The sequence below is a fragment of the Salmo salar genome, chromosome 22 (genome assembly GCF_965601325.2).
Source record: "Salmo salar chromosome 22, fSalSal1, whole genome shotgun sequence".
In the NCBI taxonomy this organism is placed as follows: domain Eukaryota; kingdom Metazoa; phylum Chordata; class Actinopteri; order Salmoniformes; family Salmonidae; genus Salmo; species Salmo salar.
The window spans coordinates 21,392,953-21,415,245 of NC_138312.1; the positions used below are offsets into that span (position 1 = coordinate 21,392,953).

General features: G+C 44.2%; 1 protein-coding gene across 13 annotated transcripts in view; it reads left to right on the forward strand.

Annotated features, from left to right (window-relative positions):
- Positions 1-22,293, forward strand: part of LOC106583030 (membrane-associated guanylate kinase, WW and PDZ domain-containing protein 1) — a 205,866-nt gene that overhangs the window by 138,460 nt on the left and 45,113 nt on the right. For 8 of the 13 annotated variants that reach the window (XM_014166771.3, XM_014166772.3, XM_014166773.3 and 5 more), the window contains 3 exons: positions 18,925-19,044; positions 20,452-20,658; positions 21,785-21,826. In XM_014166771.3, coding sequence (XP_014022246.1) covers positions 18,925-19,044; positions 20,452-20,658; positions 21,785-21,826 — 369 coding nt within the window. Of the gene's footprint in view, positions 1-18,924; positions 19,045-20,451; positions 20,659-20,940; positions 21,635-21,784; positions 21,827-22,293 lie in introns of those variants that run through there. The other 5 variants (XM_014166775.3, XM_045705606.2, XM_014166776.3 and 2 more) reach the window with 2 other exon arrangements.

Sequence of the window (22,293 nt, forward strand, 5' to 3'; positions counted from 1 at the left end):
CATTTTGATATTGCTGGGAGCATGGCTAGCAAGCCAGCTGCATCACATATTGCCTAAAATAACATTGTGGAACTGTGGTTGGGTTCTGGCCCACTTCTTGGAGTAGCAGGTGGTAGTCGGACAGAAAGCCATCGGGAGAGTGCGGGTAAGGTATGAAAAGCTGTGGGTGCAGGCAGGAGCGGGATGAATAACTCAGTCCCGCATAGACCTCTAGCGTGCACAGACACACACACACACACACACACACACACACACACACACACACACACACACACACACACTTCAGTGTCCTTCCCTTTGCTTCCCCACTCTAGTGATTAATTTCAACTAGCCTGGTTCCTCCAGTATACACACTGCTGCCGACCCTGCTGTAACTCTCTTCCCCTCTGGACCATGGAGGAGCTCTACCGTCAGATAGTCACGTCTGGGGGTCTGTCATTCTTGGATACATGGGGAGAGGAGCAGGGGGATCTCACAGTAATCTCTGGGGGGAGAGAGGTCGTCCTCCTAGTTTGTCCAGTAAACACTGGAAGTCAGCAAATCTGGCTGTGACCTGGCTGTTGAGAGCACAGCAAACAGAGCTGTGACATCTGAGCTCAGCTCACCAGCAGCAGGCAACAGTAGCCTCACCACGGCTGGGTCCAGATATGTAGGATTCACCCTAGACAAAACTAAAGACTGTTTGACCACTGTAATGTAGGTGACAGTATTCAGCTCATTCTGTTTTTTTTTTTACATTGAATATTTAAGGACTTGGACATTGTGCCAGTTGGTTGTTGCAATATTAAGTCATGGCTGCCTGTTTCTTTGGAAGATCTCTGGATCTCATTTAATGTTCTTTTACCTTAACTAGGCAAGCCAGTTAAGAACAAATTATTATTTACAATGACGGCCTACCCCGGACGACGCTGGGCCAATTCTGCGCCGCCCTATGGGACTCCCAATCACAGCTGGATGTGAAGCAGCCTGGATTTGAACCAGAGACTGCAGTGACACCTCTTGCACTGAGATGCAGTATCTTAGACCGCTGCGCCACTCGGGAGCCCATTCATTCTCAAGGAGGAAGACAAGCAGTCAATAATATGATGGCGGAGTGTGACTCACTGTTTCTGTCACAGTGAAGTCGGCCAAGAAGTCAAACTCTGTGTTGCCCTTGTGGGCTGAATGTAGGTTGCAGCTGAAACCCAGGTTCAATGGGGATGTGTAGGCCCGGGGTGCTTCACTGCTCTAGAGAACGGAGCTGTGGAGAGGAAATAAACCCTTTTTTCCCCCTTTTTTTTTTACACACAGCTATTTTTAGAGCCTTGGTTGTGAGCAGCAGCGTGCCTCCACAACCTCCTTTTGCCTTTCTGATGTGTTTTGAACCGTGATGATCAAAACACGGCTGATTTTAGAGCGCCATGTGTTTGCCTCAGTGGTGCTGTCTCTGTCAGTGCAGAGATGGGCTATTTTCTACTCTGGTTCTATATATAATATTATTTTTTTTAAAGCAGGTGATCTGAATGTAATCTTCTCCTCGCCAGTCCTTCATTGGCCGAGGGAATGTATAATGTTATCATTTAAATGAGTCATAGAATAATTTATTTCTTTTTGTCTTGCAATCAAGTCCAAGCCTCACAAATGTCAGTGTTGAAAAGATCTGAGTCAATTGTGCCAGCTGAAGAGAGAGCAGAGGCTCTCTAAAATAGTCATCAATTACATATGCATGAGGCCCTTGGATTAGTCTGCCAGAACAGCAGTTCAGTGGCGACCAAAAGGCAGAGGTTAGTTGACTTGAATCCCCATCACTGAGGGCATTGAAGTGATCCATTTCATTGGACAAGGCACAAGATAAACTGTTTATTTTTAAGTACAGTACGGGAGGAGTTTGTTCCACTCAACACAGGACACATTCCCACCTTTGATTTATTCCCACAGCCAGAGGTGGGCTGGAAGCCTCCATTGTTTAGTGGATTAGAGGTAGAGAGGACCGTTTATAGGAGGCTGCCTGGTTGGTTCTGTGTACTCAGACTCTCACTGTTGTTTCCTGCTGGACAGACAGACAGAGGGACAAATAAATAAATGGCTTCCTGTGAACATGCTCTCAGGCCAGGGTGGATCAGTAATAAGATTGTGAGGCGTGAGGGGAGACCGGTCTGGCCTGTCTGAATTGAATCAACACCTCTGTCCCACTGTATCATACCACACCCCACCCCTGCCCAGCCCACACTTCCTACCCCACACCTGTCTACCCAATCTTATCCCACACTGTCATGCCTGGGAGGGAGACCCAGAGGATATGGGGCAGTCTGAGATTGGGAGTGGGGAGGGTGGGAGTGGAACTAAGGTCAGTGATGGTGAACTGGATAGACACAGGGTTGTGTGTGATGGTTAGCACTTCATTGGAGATGACAGGGGTAAGACTAGACTGTTGATCAGTGGTCTCCAACAGGTCGATCGCAAATGAAATCAAATATATTGGTCACCTACACATATTTAGCAGATGTTATTGCGGGTGTAGCGAAATGCTTGTGTTCCTAGCTCCAACAGTGCAGTAGTATCTAACAATTCACAATACACACAAATCTAAAAGTAAATGAATGGAATTAAGAAATGTATAAATATTAGGACAAGCAGTGTGTTGAGTAGAATACAATACACTACCGTTCAAAAGTTTGGTCACTTAGAAATGTCCTTGTTTTTGAAAGAAAAGCACTTTTTTTTTGTCCATTACAATTACATCAAATTGACTATTGTAGCTGGAAACGGAAGATTTTTCATGGAATATCTACATAGGCGTATAGAGGCCCATTATCAGCAACCATCACTCCTGTGTTCCAATGGCACGTTGTGTTAGCTAATCCAAGTTTATCATTTTAAAAGGCTAATTGATCATTAGAAAAACCTTTTGCAATTATGTTAGCACAGCTGAAAACTGATGTTCTGATTAAAGGAGCAATAAAACGGGCCTTTTTAGACTAGTTGAGTATCTGGAGCATCAGCATTTGTGGGTTTGATTACAGGCTCACAATGGCCAGAAACAAAGACCTTTCTTCTGAAACTCGTCAGTCTATTCTTGTTCTGAGAAATGAAAGCTATTCCATGTGAGAAATTACCAAGAAACTGAAGATCTCGTACAATGCTGTGTACTGTACTACTCCCTTCACAGAACAGCGCAAACTGTCTCTAACCAGAATAGAAAGAGGAGTGGGAGGCCCCGGTGCACAACTGAGCAAGAAGACAAGTACATTCGAGTGTCTAGTTTGAGAAAGACGCCTCACAAGTTCTCAACTGGCGGCTTTAATAAATAGTACCACAAAACACCAGTCTCAACATCAACAGTGAAGAGGCGACTCCGGGATGTTGGCCTTCTAGTTTTATTACTCCTTTAATCAGCACAACAGTTTTCAGCTGTGCTAAAATAATTGCGAAAGGGTTTTCTTATGATCAATTAGCCTTTTCAAATGATAAACCTTGATTAGCTAACACAACGTGCCATTTGGAACACAGGAGTGATGGTTGCTGATAATGGGCCTCTATACGCCTATGTAGATATTCCATTAAAAATCAGCTGTTTCCAGGCCTGTAGTCTACAATAGTAATTTACAAAATTAACATTGTCTACACTGCTTTTCTTTAAAAAATAAGGACATTTCTAAGTGGCCCCAAACTTTTGAACGGTAGTGTACATATGAAATGAATAAAGCATAGTGTTCCATTATTAAAGTGGCCAGTGATTCCATGTCTATGTATATAGGGCAGCAGCCTCTAAGGTGCAGAGTTGAGTAACCGGGTGGTAGCCGGCTAGTGATGGCTATTTATCAGTCTGATGGCGTTGATATAGAAGCTGTTTTTCAGTCTCTCGGTCCCAGATAGCGGGGTGAACTGGCTGTGGCTCAGGTGGCTGATGTCCTTGATGATCTTTTTGGCCTTCTTGTGACATCGGGTGCTGTAGGTGTCCTGGAGGGCAGGCGGTGCAGTTTCCGTACCTGGTGGTGATACAGGATGCTCTCAATTGTGCATATGTAAAGGTTTGTGAGGGTCTTAGGGGCCAAGCCACATTTCTTCAGCCTCCTGACGTTGAAGAGGCGCTGTTGCGTCGCCTTCACCACACTGTCTGTGTGAGTAGACCATTTCAGATGGTCAGTGGATGTGTACGCCGAGGAACGTGAAGCTTTCCACCTTCTCCACTGCGGTGCTGTTGATGTGGATAGAGGTATGCTCCCTCTGCTGTTTCCTGAAGTCCACGATCAGCTCCTTCATTTTGTTTGATGTTGAGGGAGAGGTTATTTTCCTCACACCACTCCACCAGGGCCCTCCCCACCTCCCTGTAGGCTATCAGGCCTACTAATCATTTTTTTATTAATTTTTTTATTTGATTTACTACTGTTGTGTCGTCTGCAAACTTGATTATTGAGTTGGAGGCGTCCGTGTACACGCAGTCATTGGTGAGCAGGGAGTACAGGAGGGGGCTGAGCACGTACCCTTGTGGGGCCCCCGTGCTGAGGATCAGCAAAGTGGAGGTATTGTTTCCTACCTTCACCACCTGGGGGCGGCCCATCAGGAAGTCCAGGATCCAGTTGCACAGGGCGGGGTTCAGACCTAGGGCCCCGAGGTTTAACCTCTATGGGCTAGGTGGGACGCTTGCGTCCCACCTACTCAACAGCCAGTTAAATCCCGTGGCGCGTTATTCAAATTCCTCAAAAATGCAAAAACTTCAATTTTTCAAACATATGACTATTTTACACCATTTTAAAGACAAGACTCTCGTTAATCTAACCACACTGTCCGATTTCAAAAAGGCTTTACAACGAAAGCAAAACATTAGATTATGTCAGCAGAGTACCCAGCCAGAAATAATCAGACACCCATTTTTCTAGCTAGCATATAATGTCACATAAACCCAAACCACAGCTAAATGTAGCACTAACCTTTGATGATCTTCATCAGATGACAACCCTAGGACATTATGTTATACAATACATGCATGTTTTGTTCAATCAAGTTCATATTTATATCAAAAACCAGCTTTTTACATTAGCATGTGACTAGCATTCCCACCGAACACTGCCGGTGAATTTACTAAATGACTCACGATAAACGTTCACAAAAAGCATAACAATTATTTTAAGAATTATAGATACAGAACTCCTCTATGCACTCGATATGTCCGATTTTAAAATAGCTTTTCGGTGAAAGCACATTTTGCAATATTCTCAGTAGATAGCCCGGCATCACAGGGCTAGCTATTTAGACACCCAGGAAGTTTAGCACTCACCAAAGTCAGATTTACTATAAGAACATTTTTATTACCTTTGCTGTCTTCGTCAGAATGCACTCCCAGGACTTCTACTTCAATAACAAATGTTGGTTTGGTCCCAAATAATCCATAGTTATATCCAAATAGCGGCATTTTGTTTGTGCGTTCAAGACACTATCCGAAAGGGTAAATAAGGGTGACGAGCATGGCGCAATTCGTGACAAACAATTTCTAAATATTCCATTACCGTACTTCGAAGCATTTACATTTACATTTTAGTCATTTAGCAGACGCTCTTATCCAGAGCGACTTACAAATTGGTGCATTCACCTATAATATCCAGTGGAACAACCACTTTACAATAGTGCATCTAAATCTTTTAAGGGGGGGGGGTTAGAAGGATTACCTTATCCTATCCCAGGTATTCCTTGAAGAGGTGGGGTTTCAGGTGTCTCCGGAAGGTGGTGATTGACTCCGCTGTCCTGGCGTCATGAGGGAGCTTGTTCCACCATTGGGGTGCCAGAGCAGCGAACAGTTTTGACTGGGCTGAGCGGGAACTGTGCTTCCTCAGAGGTAGGGAGGCGAGCAGGCCAGAGGTGGATGAACGGAGTGCCCTTGTTTGATGTCAACCGCTGTTTAAAATAAATTTTTATGCCATTTTTCTCATAAAAAAGCGATAATATTCCGACCGAGAATCTGCGTTTAGGTAAACAGACAAAAGAAAATAAAGCATGGGGTCGACTCGGGCACGCGCCTAAGCCCATAGTACTCTGATCGGCCACTTGCCAAACGCGATAAAGTGTTTCAGCCAGAGGCTGCCTCGATATCGTTCAGCTTTTTCCCGGGCTCTGAGAGCCTATGGGAGCCGTAGGAAGTGTCACGTTATAGCAAAGATCCTCAGTCTTCAATAAAAAGAGCCAAGATGAAACACAACTTGTCAGACAGGCCACTTCCTGCATGGAATCTTCTCAGGTTTTGGCGTCCCATATGAGTTCTGTTATACTCACAGACACCATTCAAACAGTTTTAGAAACTTTAGGGTGTTTTCTATCCAAAGCCAATAATTATATGCATATTCTAGTTACTGGGCAGGAGTAGTAACCAGATTAAATCGGGTACGTTTTTTATCCGGCCGTGTCAATACTGCCCCCTAGCCCTAACAGGTTAATGATGAGCTTGAAGGGTACTATGGTGTTAGAGGATGAGCTATAGTCATTGAACAGCATTCTTACAAAGGTATTCCTCTTGTCCAGATGGGATAGGGCAGTGTGCAGTGCGATGGCGATTGCATCGTCTGTGGATCTATTGGAGCGTTATGCAAATTCAAGTGGGTCTAGTGTGTCAGGTAAGGTAGCGGTGATATGATCGTTGACTAGTCTCTCAAAGCACTTCTTCAGAAGTGAGTGTACGGGGCGATAGTAATTTAGTAAAGTTACATTTGCTTTCTTGGGTACAGGAACAATGGTGGACATCTTGAAGCAAGAGGGAACAGCAGACTGGGATAGGGAGAGATTGAATGTCTGTAAAAATACTCCAGCCAGCTGGTCTGCGCATACTCTGAGGACGCGGCTAGGGATCCGGTCTGGGCCGGCAGCCCTGCGAGGGTTAACACACTTAAATGTCTAACTCATGTAGGCCAATGAGAACGAGAGCCCACAGTCCTTGGGAGCTGGCCACGTCGATGTTATCCTCAAAGCAGGCAAAGAAGGTGCCGGGAGCACGACGTTAGTGTCCACAACGTGGCTGGTTTTCCCTTTGTAATCCGGAATTGTCTGTAAACCCTGCCACATACGTCTCATGTCGATCTGTTAAATTGCGACTCCAATTTGTCTCTGTACTGACGTTTTGCCTGTTTGATTGCCTTACGGAGGGAATAACTACATTGTTTGTATTCTATCATATTCCCAGTCACCTTGCCATGGTTAAATGCGGTGGTTCGCGCTTTCAGTTTTGCCCGAATGCTGCCATCTATCCACGGTTTCTGGTTTGGAAGGGTTTTAATAGTCATGTGTGGGAATAACATCCCCTTTACACTTCCTGATGAACTCAGTCACTGTGTCCGTGTATACGTCAATGTTATTCTCACAGGCTACCCAGAACATATCCCAGTCCGGTTGATCAAAACAATCTTGAAACGTGGATTCTGATTGGTCAGACCAGCGTTAAATAGACCGTAGCACCGGTACTTCCTGTTTGAGTTTCTGCCAATAAAAAGGGAGGAGCAAAATGTAGTCGTGATCTGATTTTCCTAAGGGAGGGCGGGGGAGGGCCTTGTAGGAATCCCGAAAGGGGGAGTAGCAGTGGTCAAAATGTTTTTCCAGCGCGAGTACTACTGTCAATGTGTTGATAGAACATCATTGACTATAACCAAAGAAAATTATCTTGGGAGGCAATACGGTCTGAATTTGATTGAGGTATTCTAGGTCGGGTGAGCAAAGGACTTGAGTTTCTGTACATTATCACAGTCACACCATGAGTAGTTAGTCATAAAACATACACCACCACCACCAGAACAAAGAAACCAATTAGGGAAAGTCGTATTACCGCCACTCTGATATCCAAAAGTTATTTCCGGCTGTATGTAGTAACACAAAAAAACCTTTATGGGCTAATAATGTAATAAATATCGCAAAAAATATATAATACTGCAAAGTTGCTTAGGAGCTTGAAGCAGAGCTGCCATGTCTGTGATGACAGAAATACTTTCCCCAAAACCTTCTCAATTTAACCCTTTCACACGTACCATCACACGGGTGTGATCATTCTACAGTGATCCCTGAAGCGTATGATCACACCGGTGTGATTAGAACGCTTATTTAGAACGGCCATTTTCGATTGACGCAACAATCAGCATTTGAGCTGGCCACACTGTTCTTCCAGAAACATTTTTGCACAAACACAGTCCTTACAAAGTTATGTCCAGAATGTGAGCAGTTTATTTTTGGATGCAATGTTCAGAAATTCACAGAAGCATCTACAGCAGAACTCAATCATCCAAACCGGAAAAATGTAGGCTACATTTGTCCTCGCTCTAACTGAGGAAAGATTGACATAACACAAGCAGTCATGTTTGTATAACTCTCCGCTGACATAAACTACAAAATGAATTAGCTAATAGAAATTACTATTTATAATTAATCACATCACGGGTGAGCTCACCATTGATCGAAATAATTTAGTAAAACACTCTCTAGAAATCAAAAGTAATCCGAAGATGGGTAGTTTGTGCATGCTGCCATGCTTTTTTTCTCTCACAGAAACCAAAGATAATAATGAAGACAAGATGAGTAAATATATAAATAATACAGTAAATATATAAATAATTACCACACAAAACATTTTCTGATAGTGATTTATCGATACAAGTGGCGCGTGCCAGCAATCAATCACGTAACCTCTCACTCTGACCCATTCAGTGTTGTTGTTTATGGATGTAGCTATTGAGCTAAGCTGTAGCATTAGCAATGTCTTTCAAAAGGAGACAACTCACAAATGCGGAAATTCTGGATATTCTTTTTATTCTGGCGTTCGGTCAATATATTCCTTCCAAAAGGCACAGGTTTGGGGTCAAGTTCTTTGTCATGTGCGACGTGAAGATAGGATTTGTCCAGATCATTATAGTTTACACAGGGTCCAACACTGACATCCAACATTATGAGGGGCTTGGGGTGTCTGGGTCCGGGGTGATGACCATGCTGGCTCCTCATCTCAGCAAGGGACACACTTTGTATGTGGACAATTGGTACAGCAGTCCCACACTCTTCCAGCATCTGCTCTCCAACAGCACAGGGGCCTGTGGCACAGTCAGGTCGAACGGGAAGGGGATGCCGGTATTGGATGCAGGAAGATGCAGAGAGTGGAGGCGGAGTTCAAGGAGAACGGTCAACAGCTGACAGTAAAGTGGCATGACAAACGAGACATCCATGTCCTCTCCATTGTCCATATAGCAACCATGTCGGCCACAGGGAAGGTGGAGCACCCGACGGGTGCTATAACCTCAGTTGAAAAGGCGGATATTTTTCCATCTGCTCGCCGCCGCCCTCAATGGCCACATAGTTCACCGCCAACTAACAGGTGAGGTGATTACTGAACAAGGGATTTTTTGTAATTGGACGTACAGTTCACATACAGAAACTATTAACTTAATAAGGCACTTACTTTGATAGAAACACAGCATGGATTTGAACCAGGGTGTCTGTAGTGACGCCTCTAGCACTAATATGCTGTGCCATAGACCGCTGCTCCACTTGGGAGTCATAAGGCCAGGGTAGCTTCAAAATACAACACAAGCTAATACTTCTCTGACGCAATTAGCATTGTTTTAGAGAGCTAATAGAAGAATGTAGCTAGCTACATAAGCAGGATTGAATATAACACCATAAAGGTTATGAAATGAGTAACGTTATCTCGCTTGTCCGCGGTTATAAGGAATATACACAAATACATTACGCTCCATACACACAGTGAGCGACAGTAGACACGACCTACAGAAACTATTAGAATGTAATAAGGCACTTACTTTGATAGAAACGCACACATTTCCGAAGTTATTATTGGTAACAACGACAATGACTGCGATGCGGGCAACAGACGGAAAATGTGAACAGGTGTGTGCAGATCCTGTTCTGAAGGGACATGCGCAAATGTCGGCAGACTTCAACTGCACAAACAATTGCGAAGTGCTTGGGGGATTTTGTCCGGGTCAGAAATGTCTTTAAAAATACATTTTCCACAAAAGTAAAAATGACTACTTTTATGTGAATAAATGAGGCGGAACACACCTCAATGCAAAATGTTCTTAAAAAATAAAAACTTGTTAGAAAATAATTTTAAATTGACAAGTTGAAAACAGCCTATAAACAAAAACAGGCTGCGTGCCTTGGTTTGATGGCAGCGCGGATTAAATGTGCTGTTGCGTAACAATCACATTCTGGAATGGAGAGAACGTTCTAACATCACGTGCATAAAAACACTCACGCTGGGGCGACCGTTAGAGATATTTGGAACTCACACATGAAAGGGTTAAATGTTAACTGCTTACCTGATTTGTTTAACACTTTTTTTTGGTTACTACATGATTCCATACAGTATGTGTTATTTCATAGTTTTGATGTCTACACAATTATTCTACAATGTACAAAATAATAAAAAGAAAGAAAAACCCTTCAACTAGCTTCACCTGGAATGCTTTTCCAACAGTTTTGAAGGAGTTCCCACATATGCTGAGCACTTGTTAGTTTTCCTTCACTCTGCGGTCCTACTCATCCCAATCCATCTCAGTTGGGTAGAGGTTGTGTGATTGTGGAGGCCAGGCCATCTGATGCAGCATTCTATCACTCTCATTCTTGATCAAATAGCCCTTACATAGCCTGGAGGTGTGTTTGAATTCAGATTTGATTTAAGCATTGACATGGACTCAGAACATCTAATTATGTTGTTTCTCTATGAACAATTGTAATTTCGAGAGTGAAAAACTAAACAAATATCTAAAACCAGGATAAAACTATTTGGGAAAATGTAAAACATTATTTAGTATTAAAAAAATCATGGATTTTATAGAGTTGTTTATTAACCATTGTTTTACCAGATATATTGACAGAAAATATAGTGCTCGCAACATGTTGAATTTTTTTTTTATTTGGCTCTCATGCTAGAAAAGGTTAGAGACCCGTGCTGTAGCTAATTGATTGTCTGTGAGGTAGCTAGCTGAGGTTACAGTGATGGCCATGTATCGATTGTGGTTAAGGTGTCATGGTGATGTCACCTTCATAGCACCCAGCTCATGACAAGTGGAGTGATGCATGCAGTCCAAGGGATGACATATTGATTTTTAAACTTTACCCCTATTTTGGGGGTGATAATAGGTTAATGAGGCTAGCTGTTCAGGGATGATTGTGGACTAGATGTAAGGGTGCTGACTGAAATGATCAATATGTTGGGAGCAGTGACATGGGGTTGTGGTCAGGTCACTGGCTATGGGGAGGATTAGGCCAGGCCAGGATACTGACGCTGAACAGCAGAGGGATCCAGCCTTTCACAGTGACAAATCAAATTATATTTGGTCACATACACATATCTAACAATACACAACAATACACACACATCTAAAGTAAAATAATGCAGTTAAGAAGGACACGGGTGTGTGTGTGTGTGTGTGTGTGTGTGTGTGTGTGTGTGTGTGTGTGTGTGTGTGTGTGTGTGTGTGTGTGTGTGTGTGTGAGTTTCTGAGGGGATGTTGCTTTTTAAAGCCCATTAGGTGATTGTTTTTCCTTGTTTAGCCCTGGACCATGCCATTTGGTGGCCACACCCCTCCCCTCAGCAATGGGTGTATGTGTGTGAACAGCTGCTGATTGTGATAAGTGTTTCCTCTGTTAACCTTTGGAGCGTTACAGGCCTGTGTGCGCCCCATGCTGTGCTCCTGTTTCCACCGGTGGCACAGTCTGGGGGTGGGCTAGGGGTCCATGTATGGGTGACTGGGCCACCGGTGGAAACAGGAGCACCGCATGGTGCGCACACATACAGTCACATATTAGGGTATTATTTTAGACAATATTGCAGTATTACTTTTGCCCTAGTCGGCCAGTCTTGCACCAAAATTTCACATTGTCACTTTTCTGCCGTCCAGAGCAATCAGAATCATACGGAAAATGGTATCAACTGCAGTATGAGTAAATTAAGCTCTCAGTGTCAGAGGAGACTGAGGCTAGCTTATGAGTGATTGTCATTCCAGGGTTGTCCTTACCAACATAAAATGTCTCACTGCATGCAATGTAAGCCTAGGCCTGCAACATTCACTGCCCTACTCCATACACACAATGTTAATCAGTGTGCATTGTTTGTGTGGAAATGCATGTCAGCATTATGATTAATAAAATATGCTAATATTGTAGTATATAAATAACTGCTACCATGGTAAATAGTGCATTAGAGTGGAAAGCTTCTCAGTATTTAAAGCCTTATCATCAATCAAGCATTTGCTGTATTACTAATGATATTACCGCACTGACGATTCTCAACAATCCCTCTAGCCATGCGTTAACGTTAGGCAATTGCTTGCATCAAATCTCAAAGGCCATATTGTGTGTTGATTGGTGGTTTATGCTAACTGTGTAAAGGTTGGTTTGGGGCTCTCTCTAGTGTTCCTCCGGGTTTGTGAGGTCAGGCTGGAACAGAAGAGGTCTGTGCTGTCATTTTACTCGTTAAAGCGATTCTATGAGGAGCTTTGAAGGACTTTCTCTTCCACAGCAGACATCAATGGAGCTTTTGTGTGGGACAGGGAATTAATTAACTCAATAGGAATGACAGTGTTCTAATCATCTGGCTGAGAGGCTGGCTATTCTGGCCTGGAAATACGGGTCACAACTCACACTTCCTGTTTGTCTGAGTGGAGCCGTGTGATTGGCGGGGATGAGTCAACAGCACTACTGAGTCTGCTTTGGTAGTAGAACAGTCATCCTGGGTGAAGCCTCCACCAAGGTCAACACTACAGATGTACTGTCTCCATGGGGTTCCTCTGATAGAGTTCAGCCTTTGTTTGAGGGTTTGTCTTACGCATCGATTTTCCCTCACTAGAAGAAAGATGAGTTAGTTTGCACTGAGGGTGGAGGAGATGTGAATCACCGACCACAGTGATGTCGTACACAAGCTACATTGTACACAGAACACAATTTACAGAGGAGCAATCCCATTAAGTCACATCTCCTGTAAGTCACAGCTGTGGCTAAAGGGGAGAGGATATTGAAGAAGTGATTGAGAATATGACAGTGGTGTGATGGAGACTATGGAACTGGTGTGTGTGTGAGTTATCGTCACATCTCTGATTTATCTTAGCTGTCATTGAAATGGCCGCTGTGGCAAGAGAATCTCCCAGCTTCGCCTCCCTGGGCTATTTTTACCAGCAGCCATATTCTCATCACCTCACTGGAGTGAGGAGGCTGTTGTTCCCATATTGAAGAGAAGGAACAAGCAGGAGAGATTGGTGATTGGTTCTCCCTCCACTGTTTAGGTAGAAGGAGCTGCTGCCTCGTGGGCGGCCGTCTTTGTTCAGACATCACAGTGCTTGTAGTAAAGCAACATTGTAGATAGATGGTATTGTTTTTCTGTTGATGAGATTTCTTGAAAATGTAATACGTGTTTTCTAATTCATCCACCATGACAAAGCGTTACCTCAATACTTATTGGGTCAAGCAGAATATCTTTGGAGTAGTAGTAGGTAAACAACATCTCTTTAGTAATGGAGAGGGAAAGATAGAACGAGAGAGGGAGCAAAAAGATAGAGATGGTGGACAGGAAATGAGTTTGACTGGCTCTGTCATCATTTATCATGGCGGGGTTCCATAATCTCGTCACCAATGTATCATAGAGCCATTTAGCACTGACTTTCCACCAGGTATTCCCATACGGGGGTACGCCAAATATAAATGTGATTAACATTTAATATATATATATATATATATATATATTAAATTATGTATATATATTATATATATATTAAATTATATATATTAAATTATATAATGTGTGTGTTATGTATGTATGTGTGTGTATATATATATATATATATATATATATATATATATATATCCTCCTATATATATATATATATATATATATATATATATATATATATATACACACACACACACACATTATATAATTTAATATATATACTGCTCAACAAAAATAAAGGGAACACTTAAACAACACAATGTAACTCCAAGTCAATCACACTTCTGTGAAATCAAACTGTCCACTTAGGAAGCAACATTGATTGACAATACATTTCACATGCTGTTGTGCAAATGGAATAGACAACAGGTGGAAATTATAGGCAATTAGCAAGACACCCCCAATAAAGGAGTGGTTCTGCAGGTGGGGACCACAGACCATTTCTCAGTTCCTATGCTTCCTGGCTGATGTTTTGGTCACTTTTGAATGCTGGCGGTGCTTTCACTCTAGTGGTAGCATGAGACGGAGTCTACAACCCACACAAGTGGCTCAGGTAGTGCAGCTCATCCAGAATGGCACATCAATGCGAGCTGTGGCAAGAAGGTTTGCTGTGTCTGTCAGCGTAGTGTCCAAAGCATGGAGGCGCTACCAGGAGACAGGCCAGTACATCAGGAGACGTGGAGGAGGCCGTAGGAGGGCAGCAACCCAGCAGCAGGACCGCTACCTCCGCCTTTGTGCAAGGAGGAGCAGGAGAAGCACTGCCAGAGCCCTGCAAAATGACCTCCAGCAGGCCACAAATGTGCATGTGTCTGCTCAAACTGTCAGAAACAGACTCCATGAGGGTGGTATGAGGGCCCGACGTCCACAGGTGGGGGTTGTGCTTACAGCCCAACACCGTGCAGGGTGTTTGGCATTTGCCAGAGAACACCAAGATTGGCAAATTCGCCACTGGCGCCCTGTGCTCTTCACAGATGAAAGCAGGTTCACACTGAGCACATGTGACAGACGTGACAGTCTGGAGACGCCGTGGAGAACGTTCTGCTGCCTGCAACATCCTCCAGCATGACCGGTTTGGCGGTGGGTCAGTCATGGTGTGGGGTGGCATTTCTTTGGGGGGCCGCACAGCCCTCCATGTGCTCGCCAGAGGTAGCCTGACTGCCATTAGGTACCGAGATGAGATCCTCAGACCCCTTGTGAGACCATATGCTGGTGCGGTTGGCCCTGGGTTCCTCCTAATGCAAGACAATGCTAGACCTCATGTGGCTGGAGTGTGTCAGCAGTTCCTGCAAGAGGAAGGCATTGATGCTATGGACTGGCCCGCCCGTTCCCCAGACCTGAATCCAATTGAGCACATCTGGGACATCATGTCTCGCACCATCCACCAACGCCACGTTGCACCACAGACTGTCCAGGAGTTGGCGGATGCTTTAGTCCAGGTCTGGAGGAGATCCCTCAGGAGACCATCCGCCACCTCATCAGGAGCATGCCCAGGCATTGTAGGGAGGTCATACAGGCACGTGGAGGCCACACACACTACTGAGCCTCATTTTGACTTGTTTTAAGGACATTACATCAAAGTTGGATCAGCCTGAGTGTGGTTTTCCACTTTAATTTTGAGTGTGACTCCAAATCCAGACCTCCATGGGTTGATAAATTGGATTTCCATTGATTATTTTTGTGTGATTTTGTTGTCAACTATGTAAAGAAAAAAGTATTTAATAAGATTATTTATTTCATTCAGATCTAGGATGTGTTGTTTAAGTGTTCCCTTTATTTTTTTGAGCAGTATATATATTTATATTTATTATTATTATTATTATTATTAAAAATAATAATCTTCACATTTTCAAACAGTTCATTTATATTTTCCAAAGGGGCTATACATTTGGGCGAGTTTTTTTTCTTCGCCTGAGTAGCCACTGTCAAAAATGTATTCAACCATCTAGTGTTCAACGAAATAACAACAGAATGTGAAATACAGGTAGCCTAGTCAAATAATGAACATCCAATCACAATAACCGTTACTCTCTCGCGGGAATTCCACTAACGGTCCATATGTGGCCAAACGTAGCTGCTGCTCATGTTGGTATCTGTACTGATGGAGCAAAATAAATGACAGGGAGACATAGTGGAGTGGTAACGCACTTGCAAGCAGTTTCTCCCGACGTCACTTGGGTACACTGCAAATCGTGCTGTTAAGACACTGATGCCCTTTGGAACCACATACCTATGTGAGAGTGGATTCTCGGCCCTCACTAACATGAAAACTAAATACAGGCACAGACTGTGTGCAGAAAATGATTTAAGACTGAGACTCTCTCCAATACAATCCAACATTGCAGAGTTATGAGCATCCTTTCAAGCACACCCTTCTCATTTTCCTGTGGTGAGTTATTCACCTTTTTTGATGAACAAATAAGGTTTTATAAGATATTAAACAAAGAGCAAAATGATTGATTCTTATTATTTGTGCCCTGGTCCGATAAGAGCTCTTTGTCACTTCCCACGAGCCGGGTTGTGACGACAACTCACACTCATTCTTATGTTTAATAAATGTATCCTATAGTGTGTGTGTGTGTGTGTGTGTGTGTGTGTGTGTGTGTGTGTGTGTGTGTGTGTGGCAGGCTTACAATGATGGCAAAAACCAACATTTGAGAGTGCGCTGACCCTGGTGCTAGAGGGGGTACGCAGCTGGAGGTTGAATGTTTGAAGGGGTACGGGACTATACAAAGTTTGGGAACCACTGCTTTACACCACCTGTCCCACTGTCAGGAGACATTAACATGAGAGCTGTCCACATCTATGATTACCAAACGCTCCCCCTAACACAGACCTCTATACACACACACACACACCTCTATACACACACACACACACCTCTATACACACACACACACCTCTATATACACACACACACACACACACACACACACACACACACACACACACACACACACACACCTCTATACACACACACACACACCTCTATACACACACACACACACCACTATACACACACACACACCTCTATACACACACCTCTATACACACACACACACACCTCTATACACACACACACACACCACTATACACACACACACACCTCTATACACACACCTCTATACACACACACACACCTCTATACACACATACACACACACATACACACACACACACCTCTATACACACACACACCTCTATACACACACACACCTCTATACACACACACACACCGCTATACACACACACACACACACACACACACACACACACACACACACACACACACACCTCTATACACACACACACACCTCTATACACACACACACACACACACACACACACACACACACACACACACACACACACACACACACACACACACACACACACACACCACTATACACACACACACACACACCTCTATACACACACCTCTATACACACACACACACCTCTATACACACTCACACACACACACACACACACACACACACACACACACAACTCTATACACACACACACACCTCTATACACACACACTTCTATATACACACACACACACCTCTATATATACACACACACACCTCTATACACACACACCTCTATATACACACACACACCTCTATACACACACACACACCTCTATATACACACACACACACCTCTATACATACACACACACCTCTATACACACACACCTCTATACACACACACACACAACCTCACACACACACACCTCTCTATACACACACACACACCTCTATACACACACACACACACCTCTATACACACACACACACACACACACACACACACACACACACACACACACACACACACACACACACACACCTCTATACACACACACACACCTCTATACACACACACACACACACACACACACACACACACACACACACACACACACACACACACACACACACACACACACACCACTATACACACACACACACACACCTCTATACACACACCTCTATACACACACACACACCTCTATACACACTCACACACACACACACACACACACACACACACACACACACACACACACACACACACACACACACACACCACTATACACACACACACACACACCTCTATACACACACCTCTATACACACACACACACCTCTATACACACTCACACACACACACACACACACACACACACACACACACACACACACACACACACACACACACACACACACACACACACACACACACACACACACACACAACTCTATACACACACACACACCTCTATACACACACACTTCTATATACACACACACACACCTCTATATATACACACACACACCTCTATACACACACACCTCTATATACACACACACACCTCTATACACACACACACACCTCTATATACACACACACACACCTCTATACATACACACACACCTCTATACACACACACCTCTATACACACACACACACAACCTCACACACACACACCTCTCTATACACACACACCTCTATATACACACACACACACACACACACACACACACACACACACACACACACACACACACACACCTCTATACACACACACACACACACACACACACACACACACACACACACACACACACACACACACACACCTCTATACACACACACACACACACACACACACACACACACACACACACACACACACACACACCTCTATACACACACACACACACACACAGCTCTATATACACACACACACCTCTATATACACACACACACACCTCTATATATACACACACACACACACCTCTATACACACACACCTCTATATATACACACACGCCTCTATACACAAACACACACCTCTATACATACACACACACCTCTATACACACACACAAAAACCTCTACACACACACACCTCTATACACACACACACAACCTCACACACACAGTAGTGTTACTTAGACACGGGGTTCCCACAGCACATCCTGAATGCATAAATAAACAAGACTCATCTTTAAGTTGTTGTCATCCAATTATGCGGTCATTGTCACTGTTAAATTCATTATTTTGTCACCATGTGTGAATCATGAAACTGACTATGTTTAAAATGCTTTATCTTTGGGTTAATCTCACTCCAACTTTAGACACATTTTCTGTGTGGAGGCTAAATCATCAACGTTGTGTTATCTTCCTGGTTGATGACCCGTCCCTCTCTCTGATTGGCTCCTCAGGTACAACCCGTCCCCCGCGTCACGGAGAGGTCCCTGGGGTAGATTACAACTTCCTGCCGGTGGAGGACTTCCTGGCGCTGGAGCAGAGGGGAACCCTTCTGGAAATAGGAACATATGAAGGTAACACCTGCAGCAATGCTTACTCACTCAGTGTATCCATAGTCTGAGTGTGGAGACTAACTAGGGCCCCTCAGAAGTGAACACCACGTGGAGGTAAACCATCCATGTCATCAGTTGAATCCTGGACAAGTTATTTACTTAGGTATCTACTGTCTACTGTATGTGGGTGGTATATCTCTGGAGGTGAGAGCGTACTAGGTGTATTATTTACTTAGGTATCTACTGTCTACTGTATGTGGGTGGTATATCTCTGGAGGTGAGAGCGTACTAGGTGTATTATTTACTTAGGTATCTACTGTCTACTGTATGTGGGTAGTATATCTCTGGAGGTGAGAGTGTACTAGGTGTATTATTTACTTAGGTATCTACTGTCTACTGTATGTGGGTGGTATATCTCTGGAGGTAAGAGCGTACTAGGTGTATTATTTACTTAGGTATCTACTGTCTACTGTATGTGGGTGGTATATCTCTGGAGGTGAGAGCGTACTAGGTGTATTATTTACTTAGGTATCTACTGTCTACTGTATGTGGGTGGTATATCTCTGGAAGTGAGAGCGTACTAGGTGTATTATTTACTTAGTTATCTACTGTCTACTGTATGTGGGTGGTATATCTCTGGAAGTGAGAGCGTACTAGGTGTATTATTTACTTAGATATCTACTGTCTACTGTATGTGGGTAGTATATCTCTGGAGGTGAGAGTGTACTAGGTGTATTATTTACTTAGGTATCTACTGTCTACTGTATGTGGGTGGTATATCTCTGGAAGTGAGAGCGTACTAGGTGTATTATTTACTTAGATATCTACTGTCTACTGTATGTGGGTAGTATATCTCTGGAAGTGAGAGTGTACTAGGTGCGTTTTAAACAGGCTTCTGCAATAAGTTGAGTAGTGATGACAGGAGACCTTTTACAGCCCTGTGTGAATAAACCCATTCCCACAAGATAGTCATCATTACCCTGGCATCATGTTCTGTGTGAGAGGGGACGTGAGAGGGGAAGAGTTCTGGCTTTGTTCGCACGCAACTTCCAGTGTTGTGTATATTTGAACAGCAAAGAATGGCAATCAACAACAGTGGAGCATTAAACATGTCATGCATAAATATCATTCATTCACATGCACGTTTAATGAAGTGGCTGTTCCGTCTGTGTAGTTTGGTCAGTGGGCCTAGACAATGGGCCTGCTCCACTTTCCCAGAGAAAACACACAGCCAGAGGGGATAAACAGCCTCCTCACTTCCACCAATAGAATGCACTAGACTAGAAAGTCCCAAAGGAACTCTGTGGTCATGCCTTCTTAGCCCCCTCATCTGCATACAAAGACTTTGTGATTATACCCCCTCCTCTCCCTCCCTATCTCCCTCCCTTTTGTTTTTTTTAAACATGCTAATATCCTCCTGTTGCCTAGGTAACTATTATGGAACACCCAAGCCACCGAGCCAGCCCCCTAGTGGGAAAGTGATTACTAGTGATGCTTTGCAAGACAGCCTCCCGGGCTCCCAGCACTCCACTCCCCGACGCACCAAGTCCTACAATGAGATGCAAAATGCTGGAATAGTGCCTGTAGACCTGGAGGAGGACGAGGAACTCCCGGAGATGAACAGTAGCTTAACAGGTAAGAGAGGGAAGGAGAGAGCAAGACAGAGCAAGACATACAGAGAGAGAAACAGAGAGAGAAAGAGACAGAGAGACACACACAGAGAGAGCGAGACCAGGAGAGCGAGACACAGAGAGAGAGCGAGACACAGAGAGAGAGCGAGACACAGAGAGAGAGCGAGACACAGAGAGAGAGCGAGACACAGAGAGAGAGAGAGACACAGAGAGAGAGAGAGACACAGAGAGAGAGAGAGACACAGAGAGAGAGAGAGACACAGAGAGAGAGAGAGACACAGAGAGAGAGAGAGACACAGAGAGAGAGAGAGACACAGAGCGAGAGAGAGCGACACAGAGTGAGCGAGAGAGAGCGACACAGTGAGCGAGAGAGAGCGACACAGAGTGAGCGAGAGAGAGCGACACAGAGGGAGCGAGAGAGAGCGACACAGAGGGAGCGAGAGAGAGCGACACAGAGGGAGCGAGAGAGAGCGACACAGAGGGAGCGAGAGAGAGCGACACAGAGGGAGCGAGAGAGAGCGACACAGAGGGAGCGAGAGAGAGCGACACAGAGCGAGCGAGAGAGAGCGAGACAGAGAGAGCGACACAGAGCGAGCGAGAGAGTGAGACACAGAGCGAGCGAGAGAGTGAGACACAGAGCGAGCGAGAGAGTGAGACACAGAGCGAGCGAGAGAGTGAGACACAAAGCGAGCGAGAGAGTCAGAGCGAGTTAGAGAGATAGATAGAGAGAGAGAGACACACACGGCGAGAGACACAGAGAGACAGATTTAAACTGCTGGGCTATGGGAAAGGGATACAGGATACAAGTGGTCCTTTTGTGTGGAGAGTGGTTGGTTGGTTGTTTAGTCTACATCCGCCACTGTCTATCTGAAGATAGATAAAATAGTGCCATCTGGCTGCAATAGGAGGCAGAATGTGCAGCGCCCAGGTCTGAAACCAGCTGGTTTCTCTCGGTTTCTGTCTGAAAACGGTTGTTAATGGTGAGTAATAGAACATGATTTGACATGTGCTGTTTGCGAGAACTTGTGAACAGCGGCATGAGGTGTGCTCTTTTTTGGTTATGTGTGTGTTCTTGAGATTTAGTTTTCATCTAACATCTCTGTTTCCTCTTGTTTTTGTATTTGCAATAGATAATAGATATTGTTACAGAAATACTAGGCTTGTGAACACAGGTTAGTCTACATGTATGGGCTACGTGTTGCTGGTTTCCGTGTTGTGATTGCTGTTTGGTGATTGTGTTGTACCTGGTAATGTTCCTTATTCTTCATATAAGAGTGTTGTAAAAGAACTTCATGACACTGTTTGTGTTGAAATGTCAGAAAGCTGTTTTGAAATATCAGCACTCTTAAACAAAGGTACTTTCTTTCCATTCTCCTGCTGTAACCTACTTACATTTGTGATTGGGTCAAATGAACTGACCCTTAAGTCTTCAGCCATGGAGCATGATTCTGTAAATAGTTGTAATGATGTGGGTTTGATTTCAGATGGGACCAAGAGTAGTTGATTTGTTCCCAATGTGTTAGTGTTTGTCTGGGAGGAGAGGAGACGAGAGGCAGTCTGGCCTGGTGTCGGGGGGGGGGGGGGGGGGGTGAGTGACTGAACAGCATCTGCTGACCTCAGAGAGAGGGGGAGGGGCACT